This window comes from Taurulus bubalis (assembly GCF_910589615.1).
Source record: "Taurulus bubalis genome assembly, chromosome: 12".
Classification (NCBI taxonomy): domain Eukaryota; kingdom Metazoa; phylum Chordata; class Actinopteri; order Perciformes; family Cottidae; genus Taurulus; species Taurulus bubalis.
The window spans coordinates 17,869,447-17,888,990 of record NC_136600.1 but is presented as its reverse complement, the minus strand read 5'-3'; the positions used below and the strand labels follow the sequence as shown (position 1 = coordinate 17,888,990).

The 19,544-nt window shown below is 41.3% G+C and overlaps 2 protein-coding genes across 2 annotated transcripts; both read left to right on the top strand.

Moving 5' to 3' along the window:
• Nucleotides 1-438: 438 nt before the first annotated feature.
• Nucleotides 439-11,772, top strand: setdb1b (SET domain bifurcated histone lysine methyltransferase 1b; the record flags this gene model as incomplete). The annotated part of the gene is made up of 23 exons (XM_079228147.1): nucleotides 439-641; nucleotides 2,507-2,673; nucleotides 2,769-2,812; nucleotides 3,267-3,381; nucleotides 3,477-3,647; nucleotides 3,850-4,051; nucleotides 4,409-4,482; nucleotides 4,599-4,789; nucleotides 4,876-5,005; nucleotides 5,190-5,373; nucleotides 6,047-6,163; nucleotides 6,409-6,673; nucleotides 6,824-7,085; nucleotides 8,037-8,127; nucleotides 8,211-8,327; nucleotides 8,441-8,610; nucleotides 8,739-8,975; nucleotides 9,083-9,253; nucleotides 9,645-9,795; nucleotides 10,167-10,285; nucleotides 10,415-10,671; nucleotides 10,878-10,966; nucleotides 11,448-11,772. 23 exons carry the CDS (start codon nucleotides 439-441, stop codon nucleotides 11,563-11,565), a joined length of 3,645 nt encoding a protein of 1,214 aa, XP_079084273.1. The 3' UTR covers nucleotides 11,566-11,772.
• A 525-nt stretch (nucleotides 11,773-12,297) lies between these two features.
• LOC306744612 (meiotic recombination protein REC8 homolog) lies at nucleotides 12,298-19,215 on the top strand (the record flags this gene model as incomplete). Its single annotated transcript, XM_079227292.1, has 17 exons — nucleotides 12,298-12,353; nucleotides 13,723-13,791; nucleotides 13,880-14,022; nucleotides 14,828-14,903; nucleotides 15,000-15,120; nucleotides 15,226-15,298; nucleotides 16,213-16,280; nucleotides 16,366-16,444; nucleotides 16,538-16,577; nucleotides 16,738-16,915; nucleotides 17,280-17,478; nucleotides 17,614-17,777; nucleotides 17,919-17,961; nucleotides 18,224-18,308; nucleotides 18,398-18,487; nucleotides 18,625-18,734; nucleotides 19,115-19,215. 17 exons carry the CDS (start codon nucleotides 12,298-12,300, stop codon nucleotides 19,213-19,215), a joined length of 1,695 nt encoding a protein of 564 aa, XP_079083418.1.
• Between the last annotated feature and the right edge of the window lie 329 nt (nucleotides 19,216-19,544).

Below are 19,544 nucleotides of genomic sequence, written 5' to 3'. Positions count from 1 at the left end.
TCTAGTGTGCGTGGTTTTTAATCACAGCCCAACTCTGTAGACGACCTCAGTCTGCGTTGCACTCGTTGATGCTTTAAATGTCACGATGCAGCACGTCGGACGGATCTCACGAAGCATGTTTCATGAGTCTTAGCAGACATTACATGCAGGGTTACAACCACATATGTTTTGAGTCCGCTTTATGATATTAATGTGGATGAAAAGGTCTGCGAGATAATCATACTGGTGTCTAAAACAATGACTTGTCTTTCAGGGTGTTGTATCAGATCAAACTCTTTAAATGTGTAAACAAAAAAATGTATTAGGACAAGCTTTTCATGAGGTTATAAAATAATTGAATGTAGTTAATAATTAATAAGTGAGAAATAAAAGCTTAATGTATCTGTATTTAAAATGATGTTTACATGTTGTTATTCTGGGTTTTTTTCCCTCACAAGAATGGAAGTGGACGGCTGGGACTCTAACATGGAGGAAGAGCTGGGCATTTCTCTGGACGAGCTGAAGAAGTGGATTGACGAAGCAGTGGAGAAGAGTGAGATTGTGCAGAAGAAAAAGGCTCAGCTGACAGAGCTCAAGGAATGGGTGGAACAGAAAGAAGAAGAGGAGGCGAGGACAAACAGTCTTCTCAACGATGCCAACAAGTAAGTGTGACATGACACTTTTCCCAAAGTCTGTTTATTTATTAACAGTCATGTGTCTATAAGGGTCAAACACAAATTTGAAAAAACAAATGCTTTTTTAGGTTCTCTGGAGTGTTGCCTTTGCACATGTAAGGGTGGGTCCATGACTTATACAACCAGTTATCACAAAAGGTTAATCCTGACATCCCTATTTGCAATATTATTAGTTTATTCATATAGCGATACAATATTGCTACCCAAAATATACATATATTATGCTGTATTATACTAACGCCAGTAAACAACTCTAATGTAAAATGTTTGTTTGTATTACGTAGTTATTTGTATCGAACAGGTATTTTCTATTGCACATTAGGTTGTCAGGGCTAGAAACCGGTTTTCTTGATGTGTAGCTTAAATATATAGTGGAGTAATATCTACATGTGCAGGGAATGAGTAGCACTTACCCTTCAGTTGCCCCTCAGGTAAACACTGTGCAAGCTTCTGCTGTAGTTTGCGCTGTTAGCGCTGTTGGTTATGAGCTATATGAGCTTCTATATTTCTAAATAATCCTGATCTCTGATATTGATGAAAGAAATCATAATTTGGGCCATAATTGTGCTGCCCCAACCCATATACAGTATTTCTACATTTCTTCTGTATTTATATTTTTATATATCTTATTGGTTGCTAGCATTTGAACTATGTGCGTAATTGTCCTACATCTTGGTGAATGTGCACCTTTATTGGTTTGAAAGATTCAAGGCAGCATGAGGCTTTAGCTAAAAGGGGCGTGATTATAAAGTCAACACATACAGAACCACTGTTCAGAACAGGCAGATTCTTTGATGGCATTTGTGCTTTGGACTAGTCTAAACAACAAATTATGACTGTGAGGTTATTGTATAGACGCCAGCTGAATCAATCAGCTCCTGTATAACAAGAAAATATAGCAGGTAGCATTGACAGAGCGAAGGGACAACAGACCAACAATTCTCTAACAAAACATCACGGATGACAGTGGCTCTGCTGGTGCTCCAAATTATTACACTGTGTTCCTGTTTAACTTTTAATAATGAAAACAAAATAACAAAATATATTTTGTTTTGACATCACATATTGCGTTATGTAAATACATGTTGTAAAGCACAGTGTAATTATTTTCACATTTTCTGTGAAACGGATAAGAATCCGTGGGTGTAATGTGTGACCATGGGCTGTTTTGTTTGGGGCATTGGATCCTTTATTTGATAACGCCAGTAGAGGGATGACAGGAAATGAGAGAAAGAAAGCATCTCCTGATACAGATGCCAATACTGCAACTAAGGTTATCTCTGAACACTTCGAACTGATCCCATACCAGTATTCTCTTTGGCCAACTCTTTTAAATTCTCTTTTAAACTTAAGTTGGTCAAATCTAGACTTGCACATGTAAAAATAAAGAAATGTTTATGTGTACATTATAATGCATAAGAGAGATGATAAAACAGTGTGAGGAAATGTTGACATTTTTCAAACGGCACAACAACCTGTGATACGCTGGTATTTACGTGCAGGTTCGCAGTTATTATACCGTTTGTACATGTCCTTATTGACTGTATTAAAAAACTGATACAAATGAGTGTGTGAGTTAAGAGTTCCGACAGGAGCTGTCTGGCTGCGCTGTTGCACATCCACAGTAATTGTTCATATTTAGCACAAGGCCGGGGGTCGCTAGGTCACTAAAAATATCTTTAAATCGACTGTTACTGAATGAATGTAGTGGAAACTGTATTTAATGGGATCCCCGCATCCTGGCTTGCGGTGAAACTGATCCTCTGGACATGCTCAGAGCATCCCGAGTTTTGTCTTACAGGCTCACTTTTTTTCTCCCGACTGTTCCTCAGGTCCATATTAGAGTGTGAGAAGCTTGTGAAGGCAACTTACCACAAGAGCGGCCTCGTTTATCAAGAGAGCAGCTCAGAGGAGGAGGGGGGCGGAGGAGGCTTGCTGTCCTCTGAGGTCATCGAAATAGACGATGATGATGACGATGATGTCATTGCTGTTGGCTGTCGTAAGTCCTGCTTCTTTCAGTTACAATGTCATTGCTACTACAACATTAAAAACAATTGAATTGTTAAGTATCTTCTGTTCTTTATAATGTTTCAGTGGTTCCTCCAAAGAAGCCTGGCACTCCTGGCAAAGATCTAGCGGTGAGAGCAATAAAAATGATCTGTAATAACACTGCTCAATGCTAAATATTTAATAATATATGTGGGCTGTCTGATTGAGAGTTAAGATGAGTTGAAACATTGTTGTTGTTTTTTACTTGAAGTCTTTTTGGTCTTCTCTATTTTAAAGTGTTTGATTACTTTGCTAACTTATTTCTAACAAATACTGTAGATTGATAAATGATGCCGTGGCGTCTATGCATACGCATACAAGGAATTTGACTCTTAACATACAAACACAGAAATGAACAACAAAAACAAGGACAACAAAGTAGAACAGAGAAGAGCATTAACATTTAGCTACAAAATGAAAAAGTATCCGAGCGTGCAGTACCAAGGCTGCCATTCGTGGTGCCATATTGATGTAATGATCTATGGAGCTGTATCACTGCTCAGTGTATGTGAGATAATGATGTATATGTTGTTTATTTACCAGTTAAATGAGGCCTCCACAGCACTACACAAAACATCCCAGCAGGTGCATAAATTGGTCCATATGGTCAGCAAGCCCTCACCAGGTGCTCCATTGCTTCGATCTCCATCACAGTCAGGTGAGCAAACATATATTTCCTTTGGTAATGCATCACACCTAGTATGATAAGTATGTGTGATGCTAACAGTGTGTGTGGCTTGTCCTACCCTCCAGGTATTCATGCTTCAGTGCCAGCCGTGTTTGTATCCCAGATTCAGTCTCAGTCCATGACCCAGCCGAACCCAAACGCAACAGAAGATGAGCTTAGAGTTGGGATGATGATTTTGGGAAAGAAACGCACCAAGACCTGGCACAGAGGCGCCCTTGTTGCTACCAGCCCTGTCGGTGTGTTACTAAAAACATTTTACATATATATATATATATATATATATATATATATATATATATATATATATATATATATATATATATATATATATATATATATATATATACTTTTTTTAAATATAATTTATTGTGTGTATTCTATGCTTTAATTTTCCTGATATGCTGTGTTTAATGCAACACACCCTCTGTCTATGTTCAGGGAACGGTATTCTAAAGTATAAAGTGAAGTTTGATAAAGGAAAGAGTCTGCTGTCTGGAAATCATGTGGCTTTCGAGTATAACCCCACCCTGGAGATCCTGTATGTCGGGGCTCGTGTTGTCGCCAAGTACAAAGACGGCACCCTGGTGTGGCTCTATGCTGGAATAGTAGCAGAGATGCCCAACAACAAGAACCGTATGAGGTGGGTAGACAAAGCTAAAGAATGGGTAAACTCAGAGTGGGATGTGCTTACTGGTTGATGTCAGAGTTCTACCAATACCGTATCTGTGAGGCCAATATTACAAAATCAGATGTTTCAACTATGTTAGCCGTTATTCATTTTTGTTAAACGCATAACATCAACATTTTTGGTCCCTTTTAAATTTGGTTAGTAAAGATTTGAGACAAGATATAATGTCAGTGTGACTTTTTACAGTGTGAGTGCTCATTGGTGGTTCAAACTATATAATAGAGACAGTTTATACTAAACAAACTGATGTATATGTAACAAGTGAATCAGTCAGACTCTAGTTAATATCTTTTGTTATTTGTGTTTCAGGTTTTTGATCTTCTTTGATGATGGCTATGCTTCATATGTGACACTACCTGACCTCCACCCAGTTTGCAGACCATGTAAGTGGCTATTTCTCCATGTTCTCCTTCTCTCTTGTAATCTGTAAACCCCTGTAAATTCAACCCATTACCCAGCTGCAGAGATTAAGAAATTTTGATTATTCTTGTTTTTACAGTAAAGCGTACCTGGGAGGACATAGAGGATGCATCGTGTCGCGACTTCATTGAGGAGTACATCACTGCATATCCCAGCAGGCCTATGGTGCTCCTAAAAGTTGGGCAGATCATCAAGACCGAGTGGGAGGGAACCTGGTGGAAGAGCAAAGTGGAAGAGGTGGATGGAAGCTTGGTCAAGATCCTCTTTTTGGTATGTAAAAAAACATTCACCTCGTCAGACCGCTGTCAAAAAGTTCAGAAGGGAGAGTAAACCTCTTGTTGTTTTGTGTTGATCAGGATGACAAGAGGAGTGAGTGGATTTATAGAGGCTCTACCAGGTTGGAGCCAATGTTCAACCTGAAGATGACCTCTGCCAACACCCAGGAGAAGAAGCTGGCTGGCCAGCAGAGGACACGACCTAACATGGGTAACATTAACATTTAACATTCTCGCCATCTTGCCAAAAAGCCTAATTTGATGAATAAATAATACATCAATAATAATTGTTTTAAAGGCTTTCAGTAATACCATGCTTTACCACACACACACTCATGTTTGATTAAAGTTATTTGATTTTCACTTTATCTCTTATTGTTCATTTTGATCTCCAGGGGCGTTGAGGAGTAAAGGTCCAGTAGTTCAATACACCAGTGATGGACATCTTGGAGCCTCTCCCGTCGAAGCTCTGCCAGGCTCACCCAGCCAGTCGCCACAGACACCACAACAACAGCGTCCACAGCCTCCACAGCCTCCACAGCCTCCACAGCCCCCACAGCCCCCACAGCCACCACAGCTCCAACAGCTCCAACAAATCCAACAAATCCAACAAATTCAACAAATTCAACAAATCCAACCAATCCAACCAATTCAACAAATCCAACCAATTCAACAATTCCAACAAATTCAACAAATTCAACAATTCCAACAAATTCAACAATTCCAACAAATTCAACAAATCCAACAAATCCAACAAATTCAACAAATTCCACAGCCGATTCAGCCTTCACAGCCTCCACGTGTTGAGTAAGTGATGCTGACTGAACTATCGCAATAACACTACTGAAGAAAGTTTGCTCGAATGTGTATGTATACTTTGCAAACAAAAGCTAAAGCTGAGGCTCAATTTACTTTTTGACAGTGGTCCCAAACCACCGGGTCCTTTGGTACCGGCCAGCACAGAAAGAATTAATGAAAACAATATTGTATTTATTTATTTAAGCTCTAAAAGACGTTTTATTTTTGAAAAAAGACCGGATACATCCGTCTGTGCCTCTTGACAGATGACAAGACACTCATCTCGGTCACGTGATATGAAATTAAGCCCATAAGCAAGTAAAAATGTGTATTTAAAAAAAAAAAAAAGTCTAATGAGGAGACAGAAGAAGTGGAACTTTAAACCCAGAGTGTTTGAAAGGAAGTGAATACTTGATATTGACTGACTGTCATTTCTCTCCTTGCTGTCTTCAAGCAATAAACATCAGATGGCAAAGAAGAGTACTTCTCCATTTGTCCCAGGGGTGGGAGGCACTCATGCCTCGAAAATCATGATGCAGGCTCTTTCTCCCATTCCCAGCGACCTCACTAGGTGAGTCCACCTCATATTTTGGTCTCATAAGTTGCTACTAAGCATCAACCTCCGGTGCTGAGAACTGAAGCCGACGCGTAAATTCCAAAGACTGCAGTTCCTCAAACGGACACTTTGGCTCCAAAAGCGAGTCAATCCCTGTTGTGACATAGAAAAAATATATAGTGCTTTTAAAAGTGATCTCATCTTAGATATTTAATGTTAACTCGTCTGCTTCTCTTGTGTTTTTTTTTGTCAATCCATAGTGCAAGAATTTTGTCGTATCAGAGACTGCCCACTCTGGCTGCCGCACCCCCTCCTGTGACCCACACGATGGCCACCGTCCCACATCAGCCCTCATACCGTGCCCCGACGGACCGCATTTTCTATCTTGCACACACTTGTCAGCCCGCATGTCTGAATCGTGTCCGACCTGTAAACTCCGACGTGCACCGAGGAAAGAACCCCCTTCTCACACCTTTACTTTACGATTTCAGACGCATGACGGGACGACGAAAAGTCAACCGCAAGGTAAATTTGAAGGAAGATTACAGTAATGTAGTGAAAATACGAGGCCTAACCCTGAGCTAGACTTTCTCCCTAACCTTCACATATCCAGTTTTCCTTCATTATCCTTGAGGTTAAACAGAAACTCTTGTCTTCTGCTTGTCCACCCCTCAGATGTCCTTCCACGTGATCTACAAGGCTCCATGTGGGCTTTGCCTGCGCAACATGGCAGAGATCCAGCACTACCTCTTCCAGACACGCTGTGATTTTATATTCTTAGAGATGTTCTGTCTCGACCCCTATGTGCTCGTGGACCGGCCATTTCAGCCGCAGAGGCCATTCTATTACATTCCCGACATCACGAGTGGAAAAGAGGACATCCCACTGTCCTGCGTCAACGAGATTGATTCCACCCCGCCTCCTAAAGTAGCTTACAGTAAGAATCACATTGAGATGTTAACAAAGGAAGATTCATTGGGCTTGTGCTAGGAACACGTGTGTATGTGGAGAAAATAGTAAGAAGCTTTTTGTGGCTCAAGAGACAGTTATGCAAAGTCTGATAAATTGCCTCAAATGATGTCACTTGAGTCGGCGTCAGAAGTTTAGCAGATTGAGGCTACATCAGCGTAACTCACCCGGATTTCAGGCTGAACTTTCAATGATTAAATAGCAATGTGGGCAATGTAAGTGCTAAGTTTAGACAATGAAGAATAGGTCTATTTATATATATATTTTTTAAAGCACCTGCTGCCTTAAATTTGAGCTTTTGTGTTACAGGAGTGCAATGCTCAATTAGCAGAGCAACTTTTTTTACGTTCTTTCTGTGACTTGGCCGAGAGACATTGCAGAAATTCATTGTTCCTCCTGACGCCACTAGCAGCACATTTACTGTGTCATGATTCAGTCTGCTTCTTTCGGTCACCGTCACAGAACATGTCGTAGAAGTTATGTTGGTTTCTCTTGTGCAATGCTGCATCAGTTGTCCTCCACTATGACACAGACAGTATACACAGTATAAAATGGTTTGCTCAACGCTGATTTATATTCCCAACATCCCACATCTGTCATGTTGAGCCATTATTGGGCTGATATTGTGTTGTCTAATCCTAGCGTTAGTTTGTTCTCTAGTGGGTGCATTTATGCAGTTTGTATTATTGTTGAATAGCTTGAATGAAAAAAACGTAACCCTAACCCCCTTTAATTAAAAAAAAGAAGTGTTATTTGTTTATCTTGCTTTTAGTTTTCATAGAGCTATATTTGTAAGACTTTATCTTCCCACTTCACCTGCAGGTCTTATGTGCAAAAAATAATTACCTAGCCATGCAGCTGTTTTGCTGCCCCTACCTCTTTTGAAAGATCACTGTCGTTAATTGTTCCTCTCTTCTAGGTAAAGAGCGTATTCCTGAAGATGGAGTATACATCAACGCTAGTCCAGACTTCCTGGTTGGATGCGATTGCACCGACGGCTGTCGCGACAAGTTAGTGAAATTGTTGACACATTGTTTTTCAGCATTTCTCCCACTTTGAATATTCTGAACACGTCTTTGCGTACTTGTTACAGGTCCAAATGCTCCTGCCACCAGCTGACCCTTCAGGCTACAGGTTGTACACCAGGGGCACAGATCAACCCAAATGCTGGGTTTTTGCACAAACGATTAGAGGAGTGCCTCCCAACAGGGTGAGACATTGTGGATATCACACTCTACAGAGAGATAATTGCTTTTGAATATAATTGCTATTTTGGTTGTCGAATCTCATTGGCCATCATCTCGCCTTCTTTCTCTCTCTCAGGATCTACGAGTGTAACAAGCGGTGCAAATGCTGTAGCCAGATGTGCACCAACCGGTTGGTTCAACATGGCCTGCAGGTGCGCCTCCAGCTCTTCAAGACCCAGAACAAAGGCTGGGGCATCCGCTGTCTGGACGACGTGGCCAAGGGCTCTTTTGTCTGCATCTATGCTGGTGAGGAGAGGAACAGACTTATAATAAGATACAGACGGATACATCATGGAAAACGGAAGCACATGCAGACATCTTCATCCGTTCATACATTGCAATACAACAGATGACTTGATTTTTTTTTTCCCCAGGTAAAATCTTGACGGACGACTTTGCCGACAGGGAAGGTCTCGAGATGGGTGATGAGTATTTCGCCAATCTGGACCACATAGAGAGTGTGGAGAACTTCAAAGAGGGCTATGAGAGCGAGGCTCACTGTTCGGACAGCGAGGGGAGCGGTGTGGACATGTCGAGAATAAAAATCCAACCATCTGCTTTAGTATCAGCTAACCCTGTTGGGAGACCAGTCAAAAAGGGGGAGTCCAAAGGTGAGGGATCAAGATGGTCCCAAAGGGACCGGGTTATCTTTGCTGTGTTTTTTTTTCTCTTGACCCCGGCTGTATTTATTTATTTATGTATTTTTCAACTGTCACAGCCAAAAACCCAAGCTCATCAGGGGACAGCAATGAAGACGATGACAAGGATTCAAAGAGCGAAGCGGAAAGTGACAGTTCAGATGACACGTTTGTGAAGGAGAACTATTTCAGCTCCAGTTCTGTGTGGAGGAGTTACACCACACGTGGTCAGGTCAAGGGCAACAAGGAAGGTGAGCTGGTGGCATCTACATGAGGCGTGGGAGGAGGTTAATGCTCAGTTACACATTTAAGGAATTATGCTTATTCAAAGGTTAAGTATATTATCCATTAAAGGTAAAGAAATAGGCTGGTACATAATTACTGACTAACATAGTAAATACAATACATTACTTAAGACTCTCCCTAATCCAAAACAATTGCATTTAAGTTTTAGGCCTGTGTGAATGCCAAATGTAGGCAAGTTAAAGCTTATATCTTGACATTGTACTGTATGTTGCTAGCTTTCTCAACACACCTCATATTTTGGGGAATATCTGCATTTTTTCCTCTGCATTGAATCTAAAGATGGGTTTGGAAGATTTCTGTTGTCTTTTCACGCCGCACCTCTCCTTCCTGCCCCAGAGAGTCAAGACAGTAAAGATGGATTGAACGCGTCTGCCAGAGGAACTGATGACGATAAGCCACCGTCCATGCCCGAAGAGACGGGCAAAAGCAAAGTGGCTTCCTGGCTCACCAGCCAGGGGATGAAGAAGGTGAGTAAAGAGGAGATGCAGTAGAAATAATGTGTCATGGATGTAAGCTCTCTGTGCAAAGCCTTTTTAAAATTATTGCAGTGTCCCACACAGAAATATAAACACAATTCTTCCATTTCTGCTCATTAGAACTCTCATCTTAGATATGTTATCTTTTGTAAGAGGATTGATTGTAAATTATGATCATGATTGTCTCGCACAACGATTGATAACCCTCAATTTTCTATTTTTCCATCACAGGAATCCGGAGACGGCAAGAGGTCTGTTGTACTTAAAAACTTATGCTTGAAAAAGTTTTAAACATTATTTGAACAATAATTCCGTAACTCTGTGATCATTAACCTCACCTAAAGTTAGATTGCTTTTAAGATTAGTTTTGTGTTTCTTGCAGTCAAGGGAAGTCGGAAGCGGGGAAGAAGCAGGAGGTGATGACTCTCTCTGACAGTGATGAGGTTCAGACCATCAGCTCTGGATCTGATGATAACAAGGAGAGAGAAAAAGTGACCCAGGGTGAGGAGAAGAAAAGGGGAGAAAGCAGAAAATACTTGAATTGACACTACAATGATGCATGTACTTCATGGTTTTGACTGTTTTCACTTTTCTTTCTTGCTCGCCCCTGTTGCTGCTGTTCTGGTTCAGGTGTGACTAAGAAGCAGGTAGCAGTGAAATCGACACGTGGCATCGCACTCAAGAGCGGCCACGGGATGATGGTGAAAACGGGTACAGCTGGAGGCGGGGGAGGGCCGGGAGGTCATGCAGGAAAAACAGGACAGCAGGGTCAGACTGGAGGAGGTGGGGACAACGCTCACAAAAACACCCGCCTGTTCTTTGACGGTGAAGAGTCCTGCTACATCATTGATGCCAAGTTGGAAGGAAACCTTGGCCGTTACCTCAATGTAAGTGTGTAATCTGAAAGATCTCCGCTTGTAACCATTGATTATGTTCCGATGTGTGTGTGTGTGTGTGTGTGTGTGTGTGTGTGTGTGTGTGTGTGTGTGTGTGTGTGTGTGTGTGTGTGTGTGTGTGTGTGTGTGTGTGTGTGTGTGTGTGTGTGTGTGTGTATATTTTATTTGGTCATATCTATCTGCTCTTTGTATTACAGCACAGCTGTAGTCCGAACCTTTTCGTCCAGAATGTGTTTGTGGACACACACGACTTGAGGTTTCCCTGGGTGGCGTTCTTTGCCAGCAAGTGAGTTTTGAAACAAATTTGAATTTTCAAACAGTTTGTCACAGATTATGGATTGGCGAAATGTCCAAAATCTTAAATGCTGATATTGGTAATTTCATATCTCGATAATAATATATATCACAATATAGCATGTCCTCTGGTAATTAAATGAAATGACTACGTGGTACATTTTTGTATATTAATTAATCAAATGGATACTTGACGAATTCAAGTGTTTTCTCCTTTTGTTGCAAAATATAAAATATATTGTTATCATTTCATCACTATATTATTCCATTGAAAGACAATAAATTGTCATATTGATTTATATTGTCTCAGGAGGCTTTTTGGGGTGTTTATATAGTATTAACTCCAGCAATTAGTCCAGGAGAAGGCAATTATTTATGCAGTAATCAATGCACTGCATTTGCTACATAACCGTGCATAACGTCTTTATAAGCTCTTATCCTGCACTCACTTGCCTGCTTGTGTGCTTGTGCAGGCGGATCCGGGCCGGCACAGAGCTGACCTGGGACTACAACTACGAGGTGGGCAGTGTGGAGGGGAAGGTGCTGCTCTGCTGCTGCGGATCCACCGAGTGCAGAGGAAGACTGCTGTGATCTGCAGCCACCATTGACTTCACTGTCTTTACTGTATGGAACCTTAGAGGATCCCTTTTAGCACCCTACTGTTGCTTATTTTTAAGTTGAACATTGTCTTTTATTACAGCTGTTTTGTTGTCTTGGTTTTATATGTCTTGATTTTGTCTCATTTTATCCATCATATTTTTCTTTTACATTTTAATAAAATGCAGTTTTCTTCACGGAGTCAACGCTCCCACAGCTTGTTCTTTTGTGGAAAACCAGTAGGCCATAAAAAAAGATAAATGGTATAATTTCAAGGTGAACCAGTTGTATTATTATGGGAAAGATTGGAGGGGGGGGGGGGGGGGGGGGGGGGAGAGGAATCACAGTTGAAGAGCAAATGTAGTGAAGAGGTATCTTCACAAATCTATAATTTAAATAGATGTAATTCTTACCACATTATTTATGAGAAAAAAAATCAGAATGCCACTAAGGCTGCACAAGCGTTTTATGTCATGTAACTTAAGCATCTGGTAAGTAACACATGTTATAATGTGGTTATCATACAATTTAATAGATCTTTTCTTCTATTCGCTTAGTTTTATGGTCATTGGCTCACGGTTGACTGACCAATCGGCTTGTCTAAAATAACAATAAATAAACCGACAAACAAGCATCTGCTCTCGCCACTGAAAACCCGCTCTGGAGTAGATTCTTAGCTGCAATTTATCAGCTACTTTTATCGACTTTTTTCAAAGATTTTCTAAAATGTTTTACTACCCCACAGTTTTGCAGCGACATACAGGATGTTTCTCTACAATCTGGTGAGTAAAAACAATATCCTGACCATTTAAAATCGATGTAGAGTTAAGCTAGTGAGGTTATGATGGAGACGTGGTTTGATTTCGTCACCAGGCATTAGATGTGTTATATGCCCGTTATTAATGGGGAATCTCTTAATACACTGGATTTGTACTTTATTATCAGGTTTTAGAGACTCTACTATAACGCTGCTGTTTTGTTAACTGGGAGTTGGTTTATAGTATTTTTTTTTTTAAGACTTACATTAAAACCTTTTGAAAATCATCAAATACTTAAAATACAAAATCAAGCTCTCTTAAATTGAAGTTGATGCCCCAATATTCAATTCAATTTAATCTCGTCAAGTAAATCACAACTAAGACATCTTGATAATGAAGGTATGCGGGTTTAAATGCATATTTGTCAGGTCTGTTGTTACACTTTTTCCCGAAATGAAGAATTACCCAGCATGTAAAACCAACGCACTTTTTTTTTTTGTAATTCAAAATCTACAATTTTAAAACCTAGATTCTCCCTCATATACAACACAAATACTATTGGAGCACACACTTGCATATACAGTATGAAGAAGGGAAAAAAGCCCACAGTGCAGCAGGTGCACCAGTGGCAAAGAAAACAAACACCTGGCAACATAAACTGCAACCAAAACAACAAGTCTCAGGCTTTGAAGTCCCCTTTTAAGGCAGCAGCTTTGAAGCAAAGGTCAGGGTCAAAGGTATAAAACAAATGCATGTAGGCTTGCAGTTGCAATTAATGCTTAAATGAGAATACACTTTTTATTTCTTATTTTTTTGTATTCAAATTTGCTTTCTTGACATATTATTAAGTACAGTTCTGCCAGGACAGAATGATCAAGGATTATAATGTAAACATAATAATTAAGGATTCAAGAATAAAATGCAACAAAGAGTTTGTGCATAAATACACTGCATACTATCATGAAAAAAAGATGCCATCAAAGAATTTCTAGCAAGCCTGCAAAATTATCTTGGCACCGTTCTGTTTAATTTAGCCTTAAAACACAAATGAACAGTTATCATTACTTTAGTCCTGTACAATGGTGAACTGAGCTCTGTTTATATTGTTATTTTTTTTTTTTTTATACACTGATGTATTAACAAGTATAGATGAATGTTCAGCAATATGAATACAATGACAAACATCTACTTTTTAAAATCTTATGAAACTTCAGCTTTGTGTTTTGGATAGTAGGGCATCTTTAATGACCTCTTTCAGTGCTCTCATCAAATGCTGTAAACGATGAACAAGTTGTGTGATCTTTCTAACTATTTTTTGTTTTGATTGCTGAGAAAAAAAAGTTCTGTAAAAACGTTAAAGATTAAATATAAAATGTGTCCGTGTCCAATTCAGGCTGGTTGCTACAAAAGGAATCCGAGTTCCTCGTCGGGATTTCCTAAAAGTCAACGTCAAAAGAACCTGGTAAGAAGTTATTTTAGTCATAGTCACGTATTTAGAATGGTCTGAACTGTGAATCTGTCCAGTTACAATAAAGCTTATGTCCATACAGTGACGACATCATGAACTACTTGCTGGAGCAGGTCCCACCACCGCGGCCTGGTCTGCCACGACCTCGCTTCTCCCTCTACCTCTCATCCCAACTCCAGTATGGCGTCGTCCTCGTCTTCCACCGACAGTGTGCTATTTTCCTGGGTAAGAAGTCGTCAACTGACTGGAGGAAAGAGATGTGTGCTGGCTCTTTTTTGACAATATATTAGTTTTTTTGTGTGTTTTTACAAGTAGATGATGCAAAGAAAAAGTAGAAAAGACTAATTATTAGAAGAAAAAAATGGAAAAAAACACAGAACACATGTTCAGATCCACAGTTACAATGGAAATGTTCAAAAAGAAAAATCAAGAAAAGGCCTGCAGCATGATGACACCAGGCTCTAAGTAGTTCAGGAAGAGTGCCCACATTTTATAGAATTGATCTGTTTAAATGAAAGGTATTCTAATGCCCCTAAATCCAGAGGCACTCTCTCACTCTAACAGTTTTAATGTTTTTTTAATGTTACATGTTAGCTTTGGAGGCCCAGGATGAGGGACACTGGGTCCAACTCCAGCTCCAGACGTATTATGTTTTCTAAATTATCAGATTTGACCAGTGCTGTTGTAGCTTATGGCATGCTAAAAAAAAAAAGTTAGGGTACCATATTCTTATCTTTGGTGAATGAGTAGGGCTTAATGAATGTTTACAGTTGATACATGCAGTCTGTGTATGACATTAAAACTGTATTGCTTTGGTACAACGGCAGACTTAAATGGAGTTGGCATGTCTCCAGATGTCTTTCCACTCTGTGACAGCTGGTGTGCACTGCAATATATCATCTGCAAATAAATCCTCCATTCTACTAATTTCATTGTTGCAGCACTTTCTGAAACCAGCATCTGGAAATATGGATTGTTAACAATAAGGTGGAAAACACACTAAAAAGTAACACACCTTGTGTCTTTCCAGAGGAACTTCATGACGTTGTTGGCCAGCTGATGAAAAAGAAAACGTCCAAGAAAATTGATATAGATGGCCACAGCAGGTGAGAACGGGTGCTCAACATTTCATGAATTTGTCTGCACTTATAAACACAAAGTAACTCCGGTTTCTTTCTGCTGGGCCTCCTGTCGACTCTCAGACAATCTGTGGACTTTCTTGACGCCCTGTCTCACCTGGAGGAGGCAGAAGGAGCTCCTGACCCTTTATTCGGAGTGATGTACATGCAGGAACCCTTACCCAGTCCAAATACACTGATACAGGTACCCAAATACCAGAAAATGAAAGAGATTTAACACGTAGCCAACACTTGCAACTGAAAGTAAATATTTGTACTAATACAATGAGTGTACTCTTCTGTCTTTCAGATGGGTCAGCAGTATCTGAGAAAAACATCTCCTGAAAGGGGTCCAACTCCAACCGCTGCTGCACTAAAGAGCGGTAGGATGACTTGATGTGCTGCAATGACATGAAATAATGATCTCTTCAGGGCATGGGGGTCATCGCAGGTCCAGAAAAAAGGAATAAATGGGCATATGGTAGAATTTGAAACAGCCCACAATGTGTGCAGATGAACGGTGTTTGTCTTCCTCCAGCAAACCTCAGTCATCAAAATGATTAGGGAGCTCTCGGCGCTGGAAACATGGGAGGGGCCAGACACTGTTCGTCTGCACACATGGGATGATACAGAGCTGGTTGAAATCTGCACGGTTTCCCTTTAATGAAGGTCAACTAGCGCTATTTTGAACTGATAACACAATACAAGAATACAAGAACAATAGAAAGAATACCAGCACACAAAATATTTTTGCGTAGGATTGTTTTTTGTCCCCAATCACGTAACATTGGCAGCCCATTAAGAAATGATCTTTTAATGCCCAGAAGGAAGGATTACATCGCGCTTGCCTGACATGTTATTGAAAGGGAATACACAAGGCCTGTCCTGCTTCTTTGATTATCAGCATTAATTGATTAATGTCAGCTGTGCAGCTTTCCAGAGAGACATGCAAAAACGTGTCCAGAATTGTGCAATATGTCAGATTGCATGCAGCAATATGCACAGAAATACCAACAGGTCACAGGAATAGACAGAGCGCAGTGCCAATACAGGCGGAAATCCAGAGCAGCACAGAGAGATACTGTAGGTCAGGTCAGGGCAGGGCAGAGCACACTGCCTTCAACAACATCCTCCTAATTGGCAGAGGAGGATGCCACGGTGTCAGGAAGTGTTATGTAACTGCATTTCACACTGCAGAAAAGAGCACTTTAATTGCTGCTTGATTAGTTGTGTTCTCTCCTGCTGGTTTGAAATAATGGGATTTTTTTCATTAAATTCACCCTGGTTTTCCCTCCAGACATAACTGCATCTCAAGACAGCATTACTCTGAGGGAGACGGAGCCTGTCACTATCCCGGTTGCAGAGGTATGACTGTCAGAAGAATACATTTTTGTGTCCTGCTGGTCTTCACTTTGCATTCATCCCTTCTCTTCCTTCTCCTCAATGCTAGTTTGAGGGTGAGGAGCTCGTCGATCAGCATCCAGATACTATTGACTTGCTCCTGGCCCAAATGGATCACTTTCCAGAAGGTGTGTGGTAAATCTAGGAGCTCCTTTCTCTCAAGAGACAAGGGTGAAAATAACGTAGTGACGTTTCTGTCTGTCTTTAATCTTTTCGAACAGAGGATTTTGAGATGCCGAGAGAAGAGGTGGCACCGGGAGAGCAAGAGAGGGAGATGGAAAGACATCTGGAGAAAGAGAGAACAAAAGAGCTCCTAGGATCGCCTATAGAGTAAAGGATCCAGATGCACATAGAGGACATCAGCACAAACACACACAGATCCGCACAAGCGCACACTGACGGGGGTTTCTTCATGTGTCAGATCACAGCGCACCACGTATTCGAGTGAGGACGCCATGCTGTTGGCTCAGGAAGAGCCAGACCTGTCCGTGGAGAAGCCTGGACCCCTACCAGACCATCTCACCCCCGTCTCTGGGCCCGTTATCCCGTCCCCGCCATCTACAGCAGAGGAACGTGAAGGACCAGTCCTACAGTCAGAGGTGCAAGCATACCAATGCTTTTAAGATCAGATTCAGATTGATAAATGGCCAGCACTTCCACGTTCTAATAACCTGTTCATTCTGCAGTTATAAATCTTAATAAATGATCAATAAAATCCAGCAAGCCTGCACTTGAAATTGGTAATATTGTGTTATTTATTAGATTGTAGTCCAGTGGTTAAAAGGTCTATTGGAGGTGTTAAAAGGTAAAAATAGCAAAGCAAATGTTAAGCTGAGGGAGTGTAAACACATGCAACCTGGCAACCCAAAAGTCTTTTTTATTTTAAAGAGGCACCCGTATTACTACTTGACAGCTGGAGGAAAGTTCTGGTAAACGTACTTCCCCCACCCCTCCCATGCTCAGGACGAGCCTTCTCCAAAGGTGAAGACGAGGAGGAGGAAGAGGCAGCTGATCTTCTTCGACTCGCAGACGCAGATCGACCAGGAGGTGCTGCAGAAGCAGTTCAATGACCCTCTGACTGAGACCAGACCAGCACCTCACCCACCGGCGCCCTGCCACAGGTTGCCCTCTGCTGCTGAGCTCTTCAACAATCCATGCACCTGTGAGTAACACGCCTGTGAAAAACTGTTTCCTTTTACATGTCTGATTCTGACAGACGAGTTTCCCATAAACACTGAACAACAGCCTCGTGTTGCACTCTAAATTATGTTTACTCTAAAAAAAAAATCCCCTGCAGTGTTGCCTGAAGCAGTGCTGTTTCTATGGAGACGGGCTGCGAAAACCATGCCTGTCTCGGGCTCGGACCTGCTGGTCGGGGAGAGAGGGCTCGAGTCCACGGATTCTGAGAAGGAAAGAGAGGGCGAGATGGTCGAGGCGGCTGAGGCACTCGAAAGAGAGGAGGTGTGGAGGGACGTTTATTAGTTTACTTTTTTTGTGCTGGAAGAAGATGGAAAATGTCACAAAATGAATGACTGATTGTGTGTGTGTGTGTGTGTGTGTGTGTGTGTGTGTGTGTGTGTGTGTGTGTGTGTGTGAATGCAGGTCCCCAGAGATGTGGCAGAACCAGAGTTGTTCAATGTTTCAGGTACACCATGATGAGACTGCGTGGTGGAGGATGAATCCAAACCAGTTGACCGGGGTCAGATAGTTCTTGGTTAACTGGGGGTGAAGTTGCTCTGTAGTTGCATTCAGCACAAGCTAAAGGGTTTGTATGTCTTCCCTGAGGTGAAGCTGAGGTCAGAGGTCGGGGTTAGGCATGTATCACTTATGGTTAAGGGTTAGGGCAAGCCTCCAGGGAACGGATACAAGCCAATGCAATGCTCTCAAATGTGTGTGTGTTTGTCCAGAGCCTGGCTCACTGCTGCTGGAGCGCTCCGACCAAAGGGACGTGACTCGAGAGATCTCTCCCATGTATGAATCCGAGAAAGAAGGGTAGGTAGCTATAAAAAAAAAACTTTAACAAAACAGAAAAGAGAGGAAAAAAAGTGTGTGAGTACAGACGTGCTTATGTGTGTTGGCAGGTCCATCGTCTCCAGGTCTGTTTCTGCACTGCAGGACATCCCGGAGGTGATGGACGAGTTGCAGGAGATGGCTGCAGCAGCGTCTCCAGGGTAATGACAGTGGACGCAATACCGTAACTAACCTGTAAAAACTCAGAGCTGAGAAGTTTGTTTTTCCCAGGCTGTGCATCTGATGAGTTTGGAGATAAGAATAGGACCACGTGCTTGTGTTTCCTTGTGTGTTTAAGGCTGCTGCTGGATTTGCCCGAGCAGAATGCGGGACCTGTAGTGTTTCAGTCTCTTCTGCCGCCAGACGTCGACCGCAAAGCTGTCAGCAACACTTTTCAGAGGCTCCTGGGTAAGGAATCAGTATTCAGTTATCATCCACTCATCTCTTTACACATGGTGAAATTGTGTTAATGTTACAGCATTGACATTGAAGGAAACTCTGTAATCAGTAGCTCTGTGGGAGATCCTTGAAAATACCAAATGGTGTCACGAGTGGAAGCTTTAATCATGAGGTGGAGGTCTTGAGGGACCAATAACACACTGACGTCATGTATTATCATTGGATTCAAAATGAAAATATTTCAACCACTTTTAGTTCCAGTAAAAGTCCTACATAATTAGTTGTGAATGCTAATAGCCTAATTTTTCCTCCATTGATCGTTTTGTCAAAGCATGTTTTATTTACGGTAAGTGGATGTTTTAAACTCTGTGTTTGTGTCTTGTCTGCAGAGACGTTATCGGCCAGGAAGGTGCGCGTGGAGCAGGACGAGCCTTATGGGGACATAGTGATATTCCCAGGAACCAACTATGAAGAGGTGTACACTTTGTGACCACTCCAGGCCTCACAAGCCCCCCAAAACAAATTCATCAAGTGGTTGTTCAGTCTGATAGAAGGTCATTTGTCTGTTTCCTACTGTTCACTTCTTCAGAGAAAAAAAAAATCGTGATTTAAACAATATGAAGTCAATAAGTCAAATATGTTGTTACTAATCACTTCATAAGATGTGTTGTTGGTGTGTCTTGTTAACATATTTGAAATGATTTTAGTTTTTAAAATACTTTACCTGCTGCTTCATATGAACTCCAAAATAAAATCTTTATAAGAGCTCTGTCTGTTATTTGTAAAGTGGGAATGTCCTGTCTATTGAACGGCATGTGT